This window comes from Aspergillus multicolor (assembly GCF_047715735.1).
Source record: "Aspergillus multicolor strain CBS 133.54 unplaced genomic scaffold BDW74scaffold_2, whole genome shotgun sequence".
Classification (NCBI taxonomy): domain Eukaryota; kingdom Fungi; phylum Ascomycota; class Eurotiomycetes; order Eurotiales; family Aspergillaceae; genus Aspergillus; species Aspergillus multicolor.
Genome location: NW_027395953.1, coordinates 1,616,997 through 1,636,053, shown reverse-complemented (window position 1 = coordinate 1,636,053; position 19,057 = coordinate 1,616,997). Strand labels below are relative to the sequence as shown.

General features: G+C 52.3%; 9 protein-coding genes across 9 annotated transcripts; 3 read left to right on the top strand and 6 right to left on the bottom strand.

Moving 5' to 3' along the window:
* Positions 1-596: 596 nt before the first annotated feature.
* Positions 597-2,026, bottom strand: BDW74DRAFT_144575 (uncharacterized protein). Its single transcript, XM_073723060.1, has one exon. The coding sequence runs from the start codon at positions 1,955-1,957 to the stop codon at positions 866-868; it is 1,092 nt and encodes a 363-aa protein (XP_073588902.1). The 5' UTR covers positions 1,958-2,026; the 3' UTR covers positions 597-865.
* Positions 2,027-2,070: 44 nt separating this feature from the next.
* BDW74DRAFT_49177 (CoA-binding protein) lies at positions 2,071-2,811 on the bottom strand. The gene is made up of 2 exons (XM_073732946.1): positions 2,618-2,811; positions 2,071-2,566 (listed from the first exon to the last, which is right to left on the bottom strand). The coding sequence occupies exons 1-2, from the start codon at positions 2,700-2,702 to the stop codon at positions 2,184-2,186; spliced, it is 468 nt and encodes a 155-aa protein (XP_073588901.1). The 5' UTR covers positions 2,703-2,811; the 3' UTR covers positions 2,071-2,183.
* A 109-nt stretch (positions 2,812-2,920) lies between these two features.
* BDW74DRAFT_173637 (Rad4 family protein) lies at positions 2,921-5,920 on the top strand (the record flags this gene model as incomplete). Its single annotated transcript, XM_073727831.1, has 1 exon — positions 2,921-5,920. One exon carries the CDS (start codon positions 2,921-2,923, stop codon positions 5,918-5,920), a length of 3,000 nt encoding a protein of 999 aa, XP_073588900.1.
* A 195-nt stretch (positions 5,921-6,115) lies between these two features.
* BDW74DRAFT_173636 (uncharacterized protein) lies at positions 6,116-8,218 on the bottom strand (the record flags this gene model as incomplete). Its single annotated transcript, XM_073727830.1, has 3 exons — positions 6,116-7,765; positions 7,842-8,077; positions 8,128-8,218. The coding sequence occupies 3 exons, from the start codon at positions 8,216-8,218 to the stop codon at positions 6,116-6,118; spliced, it is 1,977 nt and encodes a 658-aa protein (XP_073588899.1).
* Positions 8,054-9,355, top strand: BDW74DRAFT_144572 (HD domain-containing protein). The gene is made up of 2 exons (XM_073723059.1): positions 8,054-8,437; positions 8,488-9,355. Exons 1-2 carry the CDS (start codon positions 8,389-8,391, stop codon positions 9,126-9,128), a joined length of 690 nt encoding a protein of 229 aa, XP_073588898.1. The 5' UTR covers positions 8,054-8,388; the 3' UTR covers positions 9,129-9,355.
* On the bottom strand, positions 9,274-10,176 carry BDW74DRAFT_49162 (HIT family protein). The gene is made up of 2 exons (XM_073732945.1): positions 10,002-10,176; positions 9,274-9,890 (listed from the first exon to the last, which is right to left on the bottom strand). Exons 1-2 carry the CDS (start codon positions 10,086-10,088, stop codon positions 9,420-9,422), a joined length of 558 nt encoding a protein of 185 aa, XP_073588897.1. The 5' UTR covers positions 10,089-10,176; the 3' UTR covers positions 9,274-9,419.
* A 94-nt stretch (positions 10,177-10,270) lies between these two features.
* BDW74DRAFT_144569 (Mob1 family protein) lies at positions 10,271-12,082 on the bottom strand. Its single transcript, XM_073723058.1, has 2 exons — positions 11,746-12,082; positions 10,271-11,666 (listed from the first exon to the last, which is right to left on the bottom strand). The coding sequence occupies exons 1-2, from the start codon at positions 11,980-11,982 to the stop codon at positions 10,437-10,439; spliced, it is 1,467 nt and encodes a 488-aa protein (XP_073588896.1). The 5' UTR covers positions 11,983-12,082; the 3' UTR covers positions 10,271-10,436.
* Positions 12,083-12,313: 231 nt separating this feature from the next.
* BDW74DRAFT_173632 (uncharacterized protein) lies at positions 12,314-13,802 on the top strand (the record flags this gene model as incomplete). The annotated part of the gene is made up of 6 exons (XM_073727829.1): positions 12,314-12,434; positions 12,515-12,598; positions 12,651-12,662; positions 12,724-12,820; positions 12,873-13,395; positions 13,446-13,802. 6 exons carry the CDS (start codon positions 12,314-12,316, stop codon positions 13,800-13,802), a joined length of 1,194 nt encoding a protein of 397 aa, XP_073588895.1.
* A 689-nt stretch (positions 13,803-14,491) lies between these two features.
* On the bottom strand, positions 14,492-18,285 carry BDW74DRAFT_49124 (protein kinase family protein). Its single transcript, XM_073732944.1, has one exon. The coding sequence runs from the start codon at positions 18,085-18,087 to the stop codon at positions 14,641-14,643; it is 3,447 nt and encodes a 1,148-aa protein (XP_073588894.1). The 5' UTR covers positions 18,088-18,285; the 3' UTR covers positions 14,492-14,640.
* Positions 18,286-19,057: the final 772 nt, after the last annotated feature.

The following is a 19,057-nucleotide window of genomic DNA, read 5'->3' as shown; positions in this document are numbered from 1 at the left end:
GAAGGCTAAATGTGAAGAATCATAAATGCAAGGGCAAGATCCACAAGGAGAATGAAGGCATGCAGGGCGCGAAACCTGCTACAAGCACATAGATAAAGACAGACTGCCTACCTAGGGCAGCCTTGTCCCTCCCCAGAGCCTTTCAAAGAGTCATTAGCTTGACATAAAACATCAAGAGCTTGCGGAACCACACGTACCCTATCTCTTCTCTACGCCCGCTACTCGACCTTGCCTACCAACATACACAATACACAAAATGAAGCTCTCACTGTCTACACTCATTCTCCCGCTCTTCATTGCCACGGGAATGGCTGCACCGGTGCAACCGGTATGTTTTCCTATACGCTTATCCACTGATCCTCCTTTTTAGGTTAGGGCTAACACCTACGGAATACAACAGAACACACCAGTAGTTCCCCGTCAGATCTCTGGCGGGAGTTTACCGGAAGCGCTAGGAAATGCCGGCGGGGTATTGGGAGCTCTCAAGCAAATCAAGTTACCCTTGTTGTCGAGTTTGGGGCAGTGATCAAGAATCAGGAAAGATCGGTTTTCATTCAGAAAATATCAGGGAGGATGCACAGGATGGAATTTCTTGATAATGTGTGGTATTGATGTCTGGTTCATTCTTGATCTTTTGAGGGTTATCGCTATCGCTAGTTATCGCTGGTTTGGTTATCATGCAGAATAAGGATAATAAAGACAAAGCGTTGTTGTCATGGCCATCGTCATGTCTCGTCATCAGTCGTCAAGGGCTGGTAATAGGCGGAAAGGTTGAGAAAAGAAAGCAAGAGTACAAAGTGAGCGTGACCTGTGTCGGGTATAAAGTTATGCAAGAACAGCGATAAAAGTGAGTGTAAGAGCAATTTTAATCCGCCATGTCCAAATCGTCTTCAACTTCCACGCGCGTTCCTAGCGCTTGCTTGCCTTCTTTGATCATGGCTTGTAGTTGTCGATTCAGGCGCTGTAAGCTGGCGTCCTCTTCACGTTCCAATCGCCGTTGTTTGGCAAGGTAGCGCTGGGTTTCGACCGAGACCGGACTTTCATGTGGCTTTGCGGGAGCGGAGAAAGGAGAATGTGGGATGAGCGTTCGTCTAGAAGGGCTGCGGCGGTGAACCACGCGGCGAGGAGCATGACTTTTGCGTGAGCGCGTTCGAGTAGAAGGCATGTTGTGGCTGGCCTCGTCTTCATTTCGAATTATGACCCAACTTCCGCGGAGGGCTTCCTCTCCAGCATCCAGTGGATATTCGCCGGGCACGGAGACAGTCGGTTTTTCGGCCGGTGTCGGAGACAAGGATGAAGATCGAGGAGGGATGGAGATAGGGTATGGCGTGGATGAAGGACGGTTTTCCTGGACATCGTCGACGGTAGGTTGTGGAGGGTCGAGTGAATAGCCTCGACCACCACCGGCATAGAATCCGCGAAACGGACCAGACCAACAGAAGTCCCAAACCTTTTCTACCACGCTGAGGACCGCATGACTCCACCGGAAAGACCTAGCTTCAGTCGCCATTTGCTCGGGCGCCGAAGCTTTTTCGTCTATACCGGAAGGTGAGGCAGCGATGACCAAGGATGGGTCATCAAGGCGGCATCGTTTGCGACGAAAGTCATCAACAGAGTCTGTTAAACTTGCGTCAAGAGGAGTCCGAGGATAATCGTGATAGCGACTAGGACGGTGAATATCATGGCCCTCGTGATCATAAGTCTCATCGAGGTCCTGGAAGTAATCATTCGCTAGCGGTGGGGGTCGATGAGGGGTCTGGAGTACATTCACGCGACTGTAATCCTGACTCTGGCCTTGACGGCACCGTTTACGCTGAGATACGGAGATGGAGCGGTATAGAGCAGATGACGCTGAGGCTGTTGGGGGCACCTGAAACAGTGGAGACGGAGCACCCACAAGATCGAGATGCGGGGGAACAGGCGAGTCAAAGAGGAAGGAGGAGGCTTGCATTATCATAGACCCTTAGATTCTTCAATGATTCATTAATGCATGAGATATAGATTGAGTGGTTAAAAGAGCGAAAAGATGGAGATGGAGAGTTGCAGGAAGAGAAATGGAAAGGCGGAGTTTCTCCAAATCAAATCGTGAGGAGCTCGAGCTAATTCCCAGCCACCACTTGTGGTATTCACCGTTTTTTCAATATCCCTCAAAATTTAGGGTCTAACTCCTTGAATTTAGGGCTCTACAGTCTCTGGCTCGTCCAGTTTACACCAGCAGCCTCTAACCCCTCTTCACCGTCTACCAACACACACCATCCCTCCGATCCGCGACCTCCATCGCCCGCTATCACCGCTTCGAAGTGCGACCGCGCAAAGTCCAGCACTGCATTGTCAAAGGTCCCTGGTTGCAGCCAGACGGCGGGGATACCGATCGAGTGGGCTTCCTGGAGCAGAGGAAGGGTGACTGCGGGGGGAGTCACGACTGACAGTGAAGTCTGCGACGGGGAGGACAACAGACGAGGCGAGGCGACGGTGTCGTAGGAGTGGGAAGGCGACAGTTGAATACTGGGAGCGCGGGGATTCAGAGGGGTCACCGGCAAAGAATGCTGATGATACCAGGCCAGAACTATCACCAAGGTCAGTATACATGATCTCCTCTAGCTTCTAGGGCTCGTACGCTTGTAGCCAAACTTGTGGGAGTCGTTGCTGGCTCCTGCGACGGCAAAGCGGGGTGATGAGAAGAATCGTTTGACTGCCTCCATTATGCAAAGCTGGATCCTATAAAGCGTAGATAGAGGAAGGTTTTGTAGAAGAAGACTGGCGAAGAGGAAGGGTGAGGGGCAGCTGTCATCATTAAATAACTCCGATCATCCCTCGATTTCATCAATTCCAAACCTCGGTTCCTCATCAGCTCAACACCGTCAGATGCAATCGCCCAATTTTGTCTTGCTCTATTGCTTTTAACTTCCATACCTACTGGATGCCCCCTTTCATTCCTTCCAAACGTCAGTCCTCCGAGGAACCTCCCCCTCCTAAACGCCATGCCACTACTGCGGCGACTACGCCCTCCAGTAGCTCTCCTCTAACACCCGCCTCCGATTCTTCCTTGACTCCCATTCCCACAGACTCCGACAATAATCTGAGTGATGATGAAGATACAAAAAATGTCTCTGAATCTGGTGATGGTGACTCCGACGAGGTCGATTGGGAAGATGCCATCCAGGAAGACGCAATCCAGTCCGCGGCTCCCGCCACCAGCTTCGTCTCCCCGCACGAGAACCTCGAGCTGACTTTAGATCGGAATGAGGTGCACCTGGAAGATATCCTCCAAGGTCAGAAAGCGCCATCAAAGATTGAGCGCCAGATCCGTATTCTAATTCATCGCCTGCATGTGCAGTGTCTACTCGCCCATAATGCCGTGCGCAACGACTGGATCAATGACGCGAAATGCCATGATATTCTACAAGAGAAGCTACCGCCTGCAATCAAAAGCGAAATACAGAAATGGCGCCGAGCGTCTGGCCTCGAGCCGCCAGAGCCGCCTAAGGAGCCGCCACCGCAGAAGAAGAAGAAAGGCAGGCAAACCAAACGCCAGGTCCAGTCGCAACAACGCGATTGGGGAGAGAATTCGTCTCGACAGGAACCTGGTCAACCTGATCTGAGCAATGGCGATCCCATAATCCACCTGATGCGTATCCTTGCTGCATACTGGAAGAGCAAGTTCAAAGTTACCGCGCCAGGTCTCCGAAAACGTGGCTACCGGCCTATGTCCCAACTACAGACACAAATGGCCTCCTTTCATAAAGACAAACACGACCCTGAGCTGTACGGAGAGCTAGTTCCAAGTGTCGAAGAGTTCCGTCAAGCTGCGGAGCGCATGGAAGGCTCTCGCGATATCGGCGCGCAGCTTTTCACCGCGCTACTTCGCGCGCTCTTAATTGAATCTCGCCTTGTCGCTAGTCTACAACCGCTCGGCTTTAGTTGGACAAAGGCAGAGTCGTACATTTCACCCAAGTCGAAGGAGAAGCAGACGCCTACTAAGACAGCAACGAATGGAGATGACTCTTTTGATAGTGATGACGAGGACGAGGAAGTTCAGCCCTCGTCGCGTGGCCGGAAGCCTGCACGACGGTACGATCAGGACCTCCCTTTTCCGATCTACTGGACAGAGGCAATCTCTCCGATCACGCATCAAGTGGTCTCTGTCGACCCTCTTGTGCTCTCCAACGCGGTGGCGGCTACCCAAGAGCTCCAAGCAGCTTGGGAGCCGCGTGGCGCGAAAGCAGAGAAGGCTAAACAGGTAATATGCTACGTTATTGCATTCTCAGCCGACAAGACTGCCAAAGACGTCACCACTCGGTATCTACGCAGGCGGACCTGGCCAGGAAAGACCAAGGGCTTCCGGCTGGGAAAGAAAGGACCTGATGACGACCCGCTGGACTGGTTTCGCGTTCTCATGCGCAACTATGAACGCCCGCATCAGGATCGCAGCGCTGTTGATGACATCGAAGATGCTCAAGACCTTGTTCCCAACCGGCCGACAAAGAGCAAGCCAACCGATGAAACAGTCGACACTCTGCAGAGCTTACGAACATCCACTGAGTTTGTTCTAGAGCGCTTTCTCCGCCGGGAAGAAGCCCTCCGACCAGGCGCTCAGCCGGTCCGCACCTTCACCCCCGGTGGCAAGAAGAAGACCAATGTTAAGGGCAAGGGCATAGCAACGCCGCCAGCAGAAAGCCCCAAAGCCGAAAACGTCTATCGCCGCTCCGACGTAGTCAATTGTCAATCCGCCGAAAGCTGGCACAAAGAAGGCCGCGAGCCACGACCTTCTGCAGTGCCCCTCAAGCGTGTCCCCATCCGCGCCGTCACCCTTCTCCGCAAACGCGAAGTAGATGAAGAACTTCGGCGAACAGGCCAAAAGCCGCTTCAGGGCCTTTACTCCCGCGAGCAAACGCAAGAGATTATCCCTCCACCAATTGAAGACGGGGTCATACCGAAGAACCAATACGGCAACATCGACTGCTTCGTCCCTCGCATGGTTCCGGAAGGGGCAGTGCATATTCCGTACTCAGGTACCGCGCGCATCTGCAAGAAACTAGGCATCGACTACGCTGAAGCCGTCACGGGATTTGAATTCGGCAGCCAGATGGCCGTCCCCGTTATTGAGGGCGTTGTCGTGGCGATCGAGAATAAAGATCTCGTCAAGGACGCATGGCGCGCAGATTACGAGGAAAAGCAACGCAAGGAAGCGCGAAAGGCTGAAGCGAAGATCTTGGCGACATGGCGAAAGTTCTTGTTTGGGTTGCGCATTGCCCAGCGCGTGCAGGAGGAATACGCCGAAGATGAAGAAGGGCATTTGCCTGATGCGCATAACCCGTTTGCAAGTCGAAAGGCAGCACCTGCACAAGCACGGACGCAAACCAGTACGCCGATAGGAGAAGAACGTCCGGCAGGTCTTATAGACGAAGACGAGGAGAAAGCTGCTGATCGGGGTGGCGGTTTCCTTCTGGCTGGGGACGATGATGTCGACGACGGTCTGATTGTGGAGAGGAACCCTCCTGTACGAAGAGTGCCGCAGATCTCACACAAAGAAGAGTTTCCTCCTCTTGAAGATGAAGCTCATTTTGGCGGCGGATTCCTGCTTGACGGTGACGAAGATATCGATAACAAGGATTTGATCGTGGAAGAGAGGAAGCCACCTGTGCAACGAGCTCGAGAGGTTACCTACAGAGATGAGTCCTCAGAATCGGACGAGGAAGCTCATCTTGGCGGCGGATTTCTACTTGATGGAGACGATGATGTCGATGGCGAGGATCCAGTCGTGGAAGCGAGGAAGCCGCCTGTGCGGCGGACACGAAACGTTTCTTACAAAGATGAGTCTTCAGACTTGGATGAGGAATCGTCGCCGGAGGAGCACACGGAGGATGTGCCACCCCCACCTCAAAAGCGCAGACGTACTAGCAATTCCAGGAAGACATGAAATGAGACGGCGGCTTCTCTCAGTTCTTCGGAGTTCGGGTCCTTTTTGGGATGGGTAGGCGGACGGGAAGGCGTTTTGTTACGATAGCAGGGCTTACGACTCATGTATTATATGTCTTTATGCTGCGCTGAATCTAGACATTATCGATGTAAAGAAATGCGAACCTCAGATCATCGTGTCCAAGGAGATGCTATATCACCATCTTCCCCTGGACCGCGATGGTGACTCAGCGGCAGCATATTCCAGGTCCTCCCGCGCACGATCATCATCCGAATTTTCATAACCATCGGCGCTGAGATCAAAGTCCCCAATCGGACTGACATGCACGGCGGGTGATGCAACAGGACTCAATGCAATCCGTGGTCTGGACTTGAAAACACTCGCGTAGTCAGCCTGCTCCTCGAATAACTCATCCCGCGGGGTTGATGCACGGCTGGGGAAATCGTTTGCAGTAGAGGATGTCCTGGGAGGCGTTTCGAATTGGTTCACCGGAAAAGAGACGCGGGATTTGCGAGATCGTCGGGGACGCGGGGGATCGCGAGGTGGAGGAAGTAAAGACATGGATTTGCGAGTGCGTTCGGCGAGGGTGTAGGTTTCTCGAGGCTGTTCTTCCTCTTCGGGGGCTGGCTCTGAAGGCTGTTCGAACGGGGGAGATTCGGGTTTGGCCTTGGGGGGACTTTCGGGGATTCCCTCGTAAAAGGATATGGATTTGCGAGTGCGTTCGGTGAGGGTGAATGTTTCCCTAGATCGACGTTTAAACGGTTCTTCGTGAGTGTAGTCAGAAGTAGTGGGTTTTGCAGGTGGTTCGAAAATCTCGGGTCTTGCGATAGTTGGAATCGGCCTTGAAACTTCCGGGTTGGGTTCTGGTTCTGGTGCTGGTACAGATTCGGAATCGTACCTAGGAACAGGAATCGGCGAATCCTGTCGCTGTGTCGAAGGGCCATTGATACGCTCCATTGCCTCAGAAATGGAACGCAGGATGCGCTGGTCACCGACCGCTGGTGGACCTCGATTTACGGGCTGTCGCACCGCTTTGGAGATGCTGGCAACAGTAAGGGCCTGGTGGTCACGAAAAAGCAATTGAGGGGTCTTTTTTGTGTCTGCTGGCTTCGATGGAGACGCTGCTCCCGAACGCTTGAGGAAAGCAGAGTACTTATGCCATCTCTGTAGACGTGCTCGCTGTCGCGAAACACGGGCCTCGAGGTCTAGAACCAAATCAGGGCGGGTCGAAGTGGTTTGGAGATTATCAACGGTGGAAGCCTTTGCTTGGGACCAGGCGTTATCAAACGGCAGCTCTAAGAAGGCGTCGCGACTGCTGCTAAGGCCCCCATAAAGCAAAGCATCGGCCCACTCCACACTTCCTTGCCAATTGGCCTTCGTCTCCCGGGCGAGAGCCTCGAGATCAGCGTCACGTATCTGGACGGTATGACTATCAAATGTAGACCGGGAGTTGATTTCCTCCTTCTTTCTTTCCAGAAGCTGCGAGAACTTCTCATGGGTGTCGCGAACGCAGCCCCGGCGCTCGCCAAGTGTATTCAGCGAAGCCCTATGGGCAAGGATCAACGGTAGCAGGAGCGGATACTCCTGCGGAGTTAGACCGGCAGCGAGGGAGAGGTCGATAGTCGGGTTTCGATCCTGGACTTTTTTTCGTAGCACACTGGTAGAGAAGACAGCTAAGAGTTCGTCGAATTTCTCGCCTTTGCAATCCTCCAGCATGGACTTGCGTAGGATGCTCTCGCGGCCCAGATCTCCATTTTTCTTCAGATCTGACAATACACGGAAGAGAGCAGCTCTTAGATTGACGGATTGTAGGGGTTCTAGTGGTGGGAAGAAGGGGCGGAGTTTCTATTGCGACAGGCATCCTTCCATCAGCTCTTTGAGTTCTTCAGGAGCAGTGGTCTGAGCAGAGGACTGAACCTACATCGCGAGCAGTCTCTGGATCCCAGAGTGCGACCAAGCGATACAGTATCCATTCGACGGCTTTGATGCGTTGGCGCTGGTTCTGGGACGAGGGCGAGAGAGTGCGCAGTGTGATGCCAGGCCAGTCTTCGAGCCGGTCGAGCTCCAATAATTGGAGATTGCGGATCAGGACGGTGTGGGAAGATTGAGGGGGCCAATTGGAGGGTTTTGGTCGGGGGACTCTGGACGACTGCATTTCTATTTGTTTGTCAGTGATGTCACATGGCGTTAGGTAGATAGATGCTTACCTGTCAGAACAAGGGCGTGGAGGACTCCGGAGTAGAGAGAGGTTGAAAGGGAGTTGTTTACTGTGGAGAGGAAACGGCGGCCATGGTTCATTGTTTGGTTCCGCGGTCAACTCGTTTTTGCTTTTCTCCTCACCATCTTCCTCACTTCTTGCCTCCCATTCTCTCCTTTACTTCTAACATCTGTCTTTTCAAAGCATCTCTGCCTGCTTATTGAAACTTACCTCTCCATTTGTCTGACAATATTTCCATTTGCGATTTGGAATGGGCTCCCAAACTCCCTCCGAACAAGGCCTCTGGACCCCTCAGTCCGGTCCGTCCCTCCAGCTCAGCCAGCTTTCTCGACATCACTAACAACAGCAGTCCTTTCTACTCTCCCTTACCGTCCCGAAGAGAATTCGACCTCTCCAGTCCCATTCTTTCACCTCCTCGAGCGACTGAAGACCACAAAGCGCGAAGGATGGCGCCGCTTTGACATCAACCACGGCGAGTCGATCTCCGACCACATGTACCGCATGTCAATGATGACTATGCTTGCGCCTCCCTCTCTCGCCGCGCGCCTGGACCTTTCTCGCTGCATGAAGATGGCCCTTGTCCACGACATGGCTGAATCGCTTGTCGGCGACATCACACCCGTTGACCCTGTCAAGAAGGAGGAAAAGGCCCGCCGAGAAGCCTCTGTCATGGAATACATTGCCAACACCCTGTTGCGCGGTGTGCCGAGCGGACCCTCTGCAGGCGACGGTATCCTGGCCGTCTTCAACGAATACGAAGCGAACGAGACGCTTGAAGCGCAGTTTGTCCACGACGTTGATAAGATGGAGCTTCTTCTGCAGATGGTGGAATATGAGCGCAGTTACGAAATTGACCTTGAGGAGTTCCTGAACGTCGCCAAGCGGATTCATCTTCCGGAAATCAAGGAATGGGCGGACACTGTGCTGGAGGAGCGCAAGGCGCTCTGGAAGTCAAGGCAACAAAAATCAGAATCTGAGGCAACGGCATAAACAGCGACCCGGAACCTATCAAACAGACCATGGTGCACCCATGAGTCAATACATATGCACGAGTGATACGTTGATGGTGAAATGTCTGACGATACTGCATCTTACTTTTTTTGTCTATTTCTCTTGATTCTCTGACTTAGAGGCGTTGTACGGTCGATCCAGAATAGATACCTGCCCGCATCAATAGACATAGCGTCACAGCAATTGAAGCAAAATTCTATCTTCCCAGCATTGTCTACGAACTATATCCCCAACCTCCCACCCACTTTATACCCGTGGAAGACGATCCGCTCAATCAACAGGCTCGTTCTCCATCTCCTTCGCCAACATAGCCGCCTCAGCCTCCATCTCCTCATCCCCCCTCGCAACCCTCGCCTCATCATCAACCTTCAGCCCCTCCCTATTATCCCTCCTTCCCTTCAACCCCCTCGTAAGATCCCCCTCCTCCCCATCAAGCTTCTCGTAAACCTCATCCGTACTACTCATATCCTTCTTCTTCCGCGGGATAATATGCGCATGAACATGCGGCACGCTCTGTCCCGCCTCGGCGCCGTCCTGAATCGCGATGTTGAGACTTGTCGCGCCGTAGACACGCTCGATCATCCGACCGACGCGCCGCACTGTAAGGAAGAGATCTGCTGTTTCGGGGGGTGTCAGGTCGGAGACGCGGGGGACGACGCGGCGCGGGGAGACGAGGACGTGCCCGGGCAAGATGGGCTTTAGGTTTACGAGGGCGATGCTGAGGGGGGTTGTGTGGAAGACCTGGTGGTGGGATTGGTTAGTTGAGATATGGAGAGAGGAATACGGGGAGTGATGAGATAGGTAAGGGGTCTTGTCTTGTTTGGGGTTGAAGGAGAACTGGAGAGGACGGACCTGCGGGGTGACGAGGAAGGGCCCGAAACGGATTGGCCCGCCTTTTGAGAGGGGCATCGTGGGATCTTTGGGGGAAGGATTGGACATGTATATGATCGATAGAGCGAATGAGATTAGAGAGGAATCAGAACGCGATATGGGTGTGTTGGTTCGGGTTCGGGTGCGGAGCGCAGGGTTGTTAGGAAATTCGGAGGTGATGCGGAGAACGGAGCAGGGCGGAGGAAGTATCCTACAAGGTACCTTGCCTCCACTTCGTGAACAAATTACACAGCAGATATGGGTATCATTATTAATTCTTTAAGTAAATATTGTACACGGATCTTAGATCTTGGGATAACCCAACATGTCGTCCACCGCATAGAAAGGCATATTACAATCGTAGCATGAATACCGTTTCGTCACATGAAGGACAACACTGATTCAGCGTGACATCCATCAGTGTTCTTTAGCAGGGCCCTCTGCTTCCTCCTTCGACTCTGGTTTCGGCTCGGACTTCGTTTCCGGCTCTGCTTCAGGCTCTGGATGCTCTGGCTCCGGGCTTGCGGCTGCTGGTTCGGGTTCGCGTTCGGGGTTCAACTCCGGTTCCTCGTCCTCCGGGGCCGCAGCAGGAGATTCTTCCTTAGCAGAGTCTGTTTGTTGGATGTCCTCATGTTCTTCTGCTGCTGGAGCCGCCTCGGCAGCCTCCGCGGGTTCGTCGTCCGACTCAACTTCAGCAACAGTAACTTGAGACTCGTCGCTTTGAGTGGGCGACCCGACAGGCTCACCCGGCGAGTCACTGGCGGGCTCTGGCGGCGCCTGTGGTTTAGGCACAGCTACTTCAACTGGCGGAAGCTGTGGTGGCTCTTCACTGTCCTCTGCGCTCTCACTGATGGTTGTGACGCGAGATCCCATCGAAGGGCTGGACTTGTGTCGTCGAGTGGTAGCACCGGTGCTGATTGACGCGGGCTCCACCTGATCCAAAGGAGGTATTAAGGATTCATTGTCCTTGCGCAAGATCGTCAATCGACGCGGGTCGGTCTGTTCCGGCACATGCTGTGGTTGATGCGCCTCTTCTCCCTCCGCTTCAGGGGGTACGGTATAGTTGTCTTCCGGAATAAGACGGTACGTGTCGCAAACGGTTTTGAAGAACATATATAGTCCATCATGGGTTTCCACTTGCCAGAACACCTCCCGGTGCTGGAACCAAGCATGCGCGAAAATGCGATACAGCCTTCGAAAGATGTTCGTGAGATGCCTCATGCCCGCCTGCGGTCCGCCCCCTAATTCGGATCCCAGCGTGAGTCTGCTCGGAAAGTGCTTCGGCGACGTAAGAATATTGGTGGCCCAGTCGAGCGTGTGACAGCAGTAGTCAATGGCGCAGCAAGCCTTGGGCGGATCATGAACGGCGCAGAGATACTGCCACTCTGATGCGCGCATTTCAGGGCAGGTTTGTGAAGAGCAAGGTGGATTCTCAGCGAAGAAGGCGATAATGAGATTGTTCACTTTCATAGTCAAGAACCGACAGAGTTCGTACAGCCATAGCGACCGCTCGACACCCTCCGGCGGCTCCGCAAGCTGGCGGGCAACCTCTCGTTGGATCGGAACCACTGTGTCGGAGTCTTCGGGCCGCGTATAATGGTTATAGAGCGCTTTCAGGTGCTCTTGAAGTTGGAATGGGGAGTCAAGCTATACAAGAAACAAGGCCGTGTCAGCATGCCAGGGGGTTGTGAAGTGTCCTCCGTTGGGCATCGAATTGTTTACTGACCTGCGAAAGAGGGATTAATGGAGGGCCAGCGGCCATCTCACTGTTCTTCGACCCTGGGCGGATCCTCCTTGTCGGACCATCATCTGCACCTGGTGAAACACCTAGGAGTTGTAGATCCGCCTCTCCGCCGAACGACTCGCCAACCGAGGGCGACTGGGGTCCGATCTGCACCTCTGTAAATGGAGGGGGACTGGGGAGTCGCGGAGAGCTCGACGGAGAGACTCCCGCAGCAGCCATTGTCAGGGAGCTGTGGGAGGGATATATCAGAAAGCGGACGACGAGCAAGCAACGAAAGGAGGGAGCACTCGGAGGACTTCAGCAGTACGGAGTAGACAGATAGACAGCCGCCGACGGGACCAGCCTTCTCCGACTGAATAATGGAGCTAAAGATAGGAAACTGCCGGGCGGTGAGAGGCAGCTGACCCATGACCGCTACAGCCCTACATTTAAGCCCTATCTCTTTCCTCTCTTGGTAACGTCATCGATCTTTTGCCCCGGATTCTGTATACCTCTGCAGAGCCGCAGTACTACTGTTCAACTCCGAAGTGGGTTAGCTTAATTGCTCAATATGGATGATGACGACGTCCCCCCTGAGCTTGTGGATGTCTCTCAGCTCCCAGACTCTGAGATTCAATCCTTGTCTGCAGAAGAGCCCCCGCAGCAACGCGTGCCTATCACGCTGGTGACGGGTACGACAAACATACTGTAGATTCTTTGATTAAAAAACCTGAATATGGAACAGGATATGGCTGATACTGGATTCTATCAGGTTATCTGGGTGCCGGTAAAACCACACTACTCAACTACATTCTCACTGAGAAACATGGCAAGAAGATTGCTGTGATCATGAATGGTATAAGTCCTCTGTAGGCTTTTCAGTGCAAAAGTCCCGCTAACATGCCTAGAATTTGGGGACTGTAAGTCTACCACCGCCTGTGGGAAACATGACTTGGAGAAATCACAAGCTCACATCTCCAGCAACGGACATCGAGAAACCTATGACAGTCAATCAAGACGGCCAGGAAGTGACCGAATGGCTGGAAGTTGGCAATGGCTGCATCTGCTGCTCAGTGAAGTACTCTTTCCCATTGAAACAAATGTCCGCGACATAACCTAAATCGCAACAGAGACTCCGGCGTCATGGCCATCGAATCCCTAATGGAACGCCGCGGCACATTCGACTACATCCTGCTCGAAACCACAGGCCTCGCAGACCCAGGCAACATTGCCCCAATTTTCTGGGTAGACGACAACCTCGGCAGCTCAATCTACCTCGACGGGATCGTCACGCTGGTCGACGCCAAAAACATCCTCCACCTGCTTGACGAGCCTACGCCAGAGGAAACCGTCCCCGTCGACGACGGCAAAGATGACCACCATAATCACAAGCATTCTGGGCCGGCTCTGTCCATGGCCCATATGCAGATCTCCCACGCGGATGTAATTATTCTTAACAAGACTGATCTGGTCACACCGGAGGAACTAGAGCACGTGCGGGATCGCGTAACGGCCATCAACAGCGCGGCAATGATACATGTAACGGATCATAGCCGCACGCCTCAGATTGAAGGTGTTGTGTTAGATCTCCATGCGTACGACCATCTCGATAGTCTCGATTTCAGCCAAAAGGGGCATAGCCATATTGATCCGGTAAGTCCGGCACCGAATGAACTTTACAGACAACTAATACGTGTGCTTAGTCCATCTCAACGATAGCCCTAACGCACCCACCCCTACACCCCTCCAAGGTCTCACTCGTAGACGTCTGGCTGCGCTCCGTCCTTTGGGACTCTACGCGGCCATCCAGTTCTGAACCGGAATCTCAAAAGCTGAGCTTCGACATCCACCGGCTGAAAGGTATCCTCGCTTTCTCGGACGGGTCAAGTAAGGTCATTCAGGCTGTGCGTGAGGTCTTTGAGATACGCGACGAGGCCGCCTCCACCTCGAGTGAGAACGAGCCGAAAACACAATGTAAAATCGTGTTGATTGGAAGGGGGTTAGGCGACGTTGAGCCTTGGCAGAGGAGTTTCGAGGAGTTTTTGGCGAAGAATGAATGAAACGTCTAGAGTCATGAGGTTGTACATAGGTAGGACAAGGGATTGCATGACCTATGAGAGCGAACGCCAATGTTAATCAAAGAACATCAATAAACGATGAGGAAATTCTTTTGGATTAATACAGTCGCCGCTAAGAATGGTAGACGGGTGGGCTTGTAGGTACTCAAATGGGTAGATAGATGCCAAGTACAAATCAAACAAATGGTTCAATCAATATACAATATGTGAGGTGCGCATGCAAAGGCCCAAAGGCAGACACAGAGACCGGGAAACAGCACAGGGTGAACAAAAAAAAAAAAAAAAAAAGGAAAGAAAAGCAACCTTAGGAAATGACCAGGTAACAGATCAGCAGACAGCAATCAAAGCAAAAGCAAAAAATCCATCCATTCATTCGTGTATCGTCATAAGAGAGGCGAAAAGAAAAAGGAAAAAAAGGCCAAAAATCAGCAGGAAAACAAGTAAATGCAGTTAGTAAAGCCAAGACGAGGCTGCGAATTGATCGAGGCTGTCCAGCGATGCTGAGTGAACTGAACTGAATCATGCTAGATAGGTATGCGGCTGAAAAAGTATGGAATAACTTATCAAATCAAGTTTTTTGTGACGAAAAAAAGCCGGAAATCCAAAGAAACCATGAAACCAAAAGAGAATAGGGAAGAATAAGAAATGAAACTCCATGTTTCGCCGTCATAACCCGCTCGCTGCATTGTGCTGAAACGCAAGGAGGTAAGCAATAAGTATACAACGCAGGAATACTGCGCGCGGCAGTCCCGAGCATAGATAGCGAATTTAATCAAACATTTTGGTGAGGCTGGGATGGGCGGAGGTGTTGTCGTATGGGTCATACAGGCTGTAAGACCTTGTCGGTAAATGCAGGGTTGATGGGTAGATGGGAGTCGTTTAGGTGGGGGGTTCGGTTGTCGACGCTATGCTGTGGGTAAGAAATGGGTTGAGCCTCAGTAGACGGCATAGTGGCTAGATGTTGGCTGGCTAGGCCTTCAGTCGAGCATTTCGCAGCCGGGTTAATGGGTAGGTGAGAATTGCTGAGGAATGAACTTTGGTTTTCGTCTTGGAAGATTGGTTGAGCGTTAAGAGTTTGCTTCATATCTACCCCGTGGCTGAGTGCCTCCCCTAACGCTATCGTAGTCGTATTGGCGGACAAATAGGAATTGCGGAGTAAGGCGTTTTGGTTATGATCCTGGGTGATCTGTTGAGTACATCGAAACGACAGTTCAGGAGCCGCTGTAGCATCTAAGTTGTAGTCGGGAGTTTCCACCGGGTATACGGTGGCCGCACTGATGGGTAGGCGAGAGCTGATGAGGTTTTGATCTTCTGTGTCCTGCAAAGAATCCTGATTTGGCTCGTTCCGAGAGGCTGACGGAGCAGTCGTTGAAGGATCAGAACTGCTTGACGATCCAGTTGCAGGATTGATGGGCAGACGCGATTCGATCAGATCTGGATTCCGCTCTTGTATGGCTTGTTCATGACACTCAAAAGTTTCAGCCTGAAGATTCGACGCTCTTTCCGATTCGGAGACCACTGGCTCCGTCTCCGGCAATCTGGCCGCTGGGTTTATGGGCAAAAGAGAGTCGCTCAAGCGAAGATTGCGGTAACCATGTTGGGGTAATTCAAAAGTTGACTGAAGATGAGATCGCGGCTCATGATCGGCAATTTTCTGGGCCGTTTTCTCCAATGCTTTGATGGCCGGGTTGATGGGTAAACTTGACTCGCTCAGACGAGTGCTCTGCTGGTCGACGATTTGTTGGCTATTTTCCGATGTCAAATTTGAGGATGCCACAATCCGAGGCTGCTCAGTGTGCCCGGCTGTCAAGGGGACCAACTTTTCCTGTATTTCGGTCGCCGGATTGATAGGTAGTGCAGATTGCAAACGTGTTGACGCAGCCTGCAGCGGCTCCTGACTAGACTGGGTTTCGGTCACCGAATCAAGCGGGTATATATCGGCAGAGGCCTGTGTGGTGGCTAGCTGCTCAGGATTGTGATATTGGACGGAATTGTTGCGAGACGGGATTTTCCATGGTCCAACACCGACTAATTCACCTGAGAATGGTTCCGCATTGGAAATAGGGTCGACCATTGTCATATCTGTTGAGGAACTTCGGTAACGAGGATCAACGCCAAAATCATCCTCTTCATATTTAAGTGGTGGGCTTCGCCGATACTGTTGTCCATCCGGGTGTGGTGTGAGCCTCATTGGTATCATATCATCCACATTATTCCGCTCATCGAAGATTATGGACTCGCTTTTCCTTACCCCGTTCGGCTGCGTCGCCATGTTATACAGCTCAGGTCGCCGTTCTTGTTCCCCCCTGTCAACAAACGCCTCGTCCGTTTCAGGCGAGGAAATGCTGTCGAAGCTGTCATTATGTGGCTGATACGGGATCTGTATATTGCTGTGACCAAAGCTTCCCATCTGCCTGCCGCGTGGATACAAGAACGCAGCACGCGAGTCGTACAATGGCAGGGCGCCATTGTGTAGACCCACTCCAATGCTTGTATGGGGTTGCATTCTAGGCAGCTGCTCGAAAGTCCCTATTTCTGGAGGGAAGAAAGACAACAGTTCTTTGGCCGACAATCGCTGTCGAGGAACCGGGCTCAAACAGATAGACACCAGCCTCCGATAATAGTCCGGTACGGGGACGCTTTCGTCCAGCACGAACGGTCGAGGCTGCCGCTCGGGTTCGTCTTCCTCCATAGCCAAGGCCCAGAGAGTCATTCCCAGCTGGAAAAGGTCCGTTTTGACGCCAATATACATCGATATCCGTTGATTGCTCTCAATTTTCGCCGCAATCTCCGGAGGTTCCCATCCAACTGGACAACCTCGCCTGTTGATGTCGATAATCTTCGCATCATCGTTGGCGTCGACCACGATATTCGACAACGTAAAATCTCCTTGGACATAGCCTGTCTCGTGAATTTCGCTTAGGCCGTGCACGATTTGCCTTGCCCAGCGCTCGCGGCGCTCCCAAGAAATTGTCCCGCGATATTCGTACAAAATGTCCACCAATGCCCCTTTTTCCGCGAAACTGATGAGCAGCCCTTTAACTACCTCTTCTCGATCATCTACCACAACACCCTCCACCTGAATCACGTTTGGCGTTCCTTGAAGCGCATGTAGGGCGTTGATCTCGTATAGGAATTCGTCGACAGTATCCGGTCCTGGGATTTCCTTCTTTATGAACGACCTATCCCCCAATCTTACGTTATATACAAATCCTGATAAATGCGCCTCGAAGTGTAGCCGGCGTTCAGGGACGAGTCGAGCCTCCGGTATATGGCCGATACTGGATATAGGAGGATAGGGGATGATTTCGTTCACGTCCTCGGTGACATGGACATGCAGACGACCGTCGCGCGTTTCTAGTTTTAGGTTCGTAACAGTGTCGTAGAACTGGATCTCGGGGAGTGATTCACGGATGGACTCGTAGATGCGGGCACACTTGTCTCGCTGGTACCGTAGTTCCTTCAAATCTTGTTCCAGAGACTCAGGTTCGGCATCGCGGTAGTCGCACGAAATCGTAACGCGACGCCATCTATTAGCGGCTTCGGCATAAGTGACGAAAAATTTTTCCCTCTCTGAGCGATCCCGAAAGTGCATGCTCAGGTTCAGAATCCACCGGCGCTCCAGCTCCATGTCGAAAATATCAACAGGATACCCCTCGGGAGTATCCGTTACCTGGGGGAAGTGGTCCCATTCCGACCTTACGTCGTTGTTCTGGGGGATCTCCTCATTCGCTTCCGGGAGTTCGTCGACTCTGGTTGAGGGGTTTGGGCCTGGGTCCGGGTCGTCGCGCGGCCAGTTAATCTCGGGAGCGGATAATCTGGGATCCACGACAGACTGTGGGGACTTTGTCCGCTGCAGGCTCAATGTACGACGGTCGGCTGATACAGCGCGAGGCCGGGGTTCTAAGTTGATGGGGGAAAGTCGATCCCGACGCTCTGAGTGTTGTCTCTTGAAGGTCGTGGATCGGGGGAGGCCGACGCCGACCCTCCTCGACAGACGGCGCGTGAGGTTATCGTGGGATTTAGGGGGTGGAGAATTTGTGCCCTTGGAACGATCGTTAGACGCGGGGGGGGAAGGATCACTGCTCGCACTCTTAGGGGAGCGAGAGGAAAAATCTCGGTCATCGCGGCCAAGCCATCGCCGAAGACCCAGGCGATGCCACATGCTCTGCTTGGAACGCGGCAGCTCGACCTGTTCCGGGTCCAGCAAAAAGGCCAGAGACGACCTGGGCGAGCTACTGGAGCTGTCGGCAATGGAGATGGCCATCCAGCACAACCCAAGAGTTCAAGATGGTCGAAAGGGGGAGGACAACTTGAAGACTCGAGGGGGCTGGGAAGGCGACGGCCATAAGAAATTATTGCGGCGGAATTCCCGTGGACAAGGGTTTCAGAGGGAAAACTCGGAGCAGATTAGGTAGTAACGAAAAAAAAGAAAAGAAAAGCAATTATGATTCTGACAGCGCTTGAGAAAGGTCAGAGGAAAATTTGAACAGCCCGAATAGGAGCCAGACAAATCAGACAGATCCAGGCAGGAAGCATCGAACGGTCCTCGACGAGTCGGTGAGGGTTCAGCGTCGTAACAGGTCGCACAACAGCAGCAGAGGAACAGTAGGGGATGAGTCTTGGAGTCGATGCTCCTTGATTAAAATAATATAAAAGGGGAATGCAAAGTAGCAAATGTCAAAAGATACTTTGGAGAAGGAGAAGAAAAGAAATCGGAGGGCAAGGTAAAGCACGATGGGATGAAGCTGTCGCTGCATTAGCCAGGATCGCGCCTGGAATAGCCACGCGGTTATTTATTATTATCTCTATGACTCACTGGAGGAAGGGGAAAAAATGGTTCCTATAGCTACTGACAAACTATCAGAAAACAACAAAGAGTTGAAGCGCAGAGTTCGAGACAGGTAGGAGTGGTAGAGTACTAGATATGGGGGACGATAATGCAGTATACAAGCAAGCAAGCGGACGCACAATAATGACCCTGGATTCCTGATACTCAAAATTCTAAACCAAGAAACTCTCGTAGTCTAGTTGAGACGAAACGATCCCTGCTTTGTCTTATGATTAAACTGATACTATTCCTCCAAAAAAACGCACTGCGGCCTGACGGTGCCTGATGTCCAACCGGATTATACTATTTTATACTGAACAGACTTATAGATCTCCTTTGCATACGTTGATATAAAGTCAAATCCATTGCTCTGTAAAGTCATAAGCATATTCTAGATTATTGAATT

Coding starts and splice junctions, on each gene's coding strand:
- BDW74DRAFT_144569 (XM_073723058.1), bottom strand. CDS start 11,982: ATGGCTGCTGCGGGAGTCTCTCCGTCGAGCTCTCCGCGACTCCCCAGT. Junction 11,667..11,745: donor CATTAATCCCTCTTTCGCAG/GTCAGTAAACAA, acceptor TTTCTTGTATAG/CTTGACTCCCCATTCCAACT.
- BDW74DRAFT_49177 (XM_073732946.1), bottom strand. CDS start 2,702: ATGGAGGCAGTCAAACGATTCTTCTCATCACCCCGCTTTGCCGTCGCA. Junction 2,567..2,617: donor CCACAAGTTTGGCTACAAGC/GTACGAGCCCTA, acceptor CCTTGGTGATAG/TTCTGGCCTGGTATCATCAG.
- BDW74DRAFT_144572 (XM_073723059.1), top strand. CDS start 8,389: ATGGGCTCCCAAACTCCCTCCGAACAAGGCCTCTGGACCCCTCAGTCC. Junction 8,438..8,487: donor CCTCTGGACCCCTCAGTCCG/GTCCGTCCCTCC, acceptor TAACAACAGCAG/TCCTTTCTACTCTCCCTTAC.
- BDW74DRAFT_49162 (XM_073732945.1), bottom strand. CDS start 10,088: ATGTCCAATCCTTCCCCCAAAGATCCCACGATGCCCCTCTCAAAAGGC. Junction 9,891..10,001: donor CCTTCCTCGTCACCCCGCAG/GTCCGTCCTCTC, acceptor TCCCACCACCAG/GTCTTCCACACAACCCCCCT.
- BDW74DRAFT_49124 (XM_073732944.1), bottom strand. CDS start 18,087: ATGGCCATCTCCATTGCCGACAGCTCCAGTAGCTCGCCCAGGTCGTCT.
- BDW74DRAFT_144575 (XM_073723060.1), bottom strand. CDS start 1,957: ATGATAATGCAAGCCTCCTCCTTCCTCTTTGACTCGCCTGTTCCCCCG.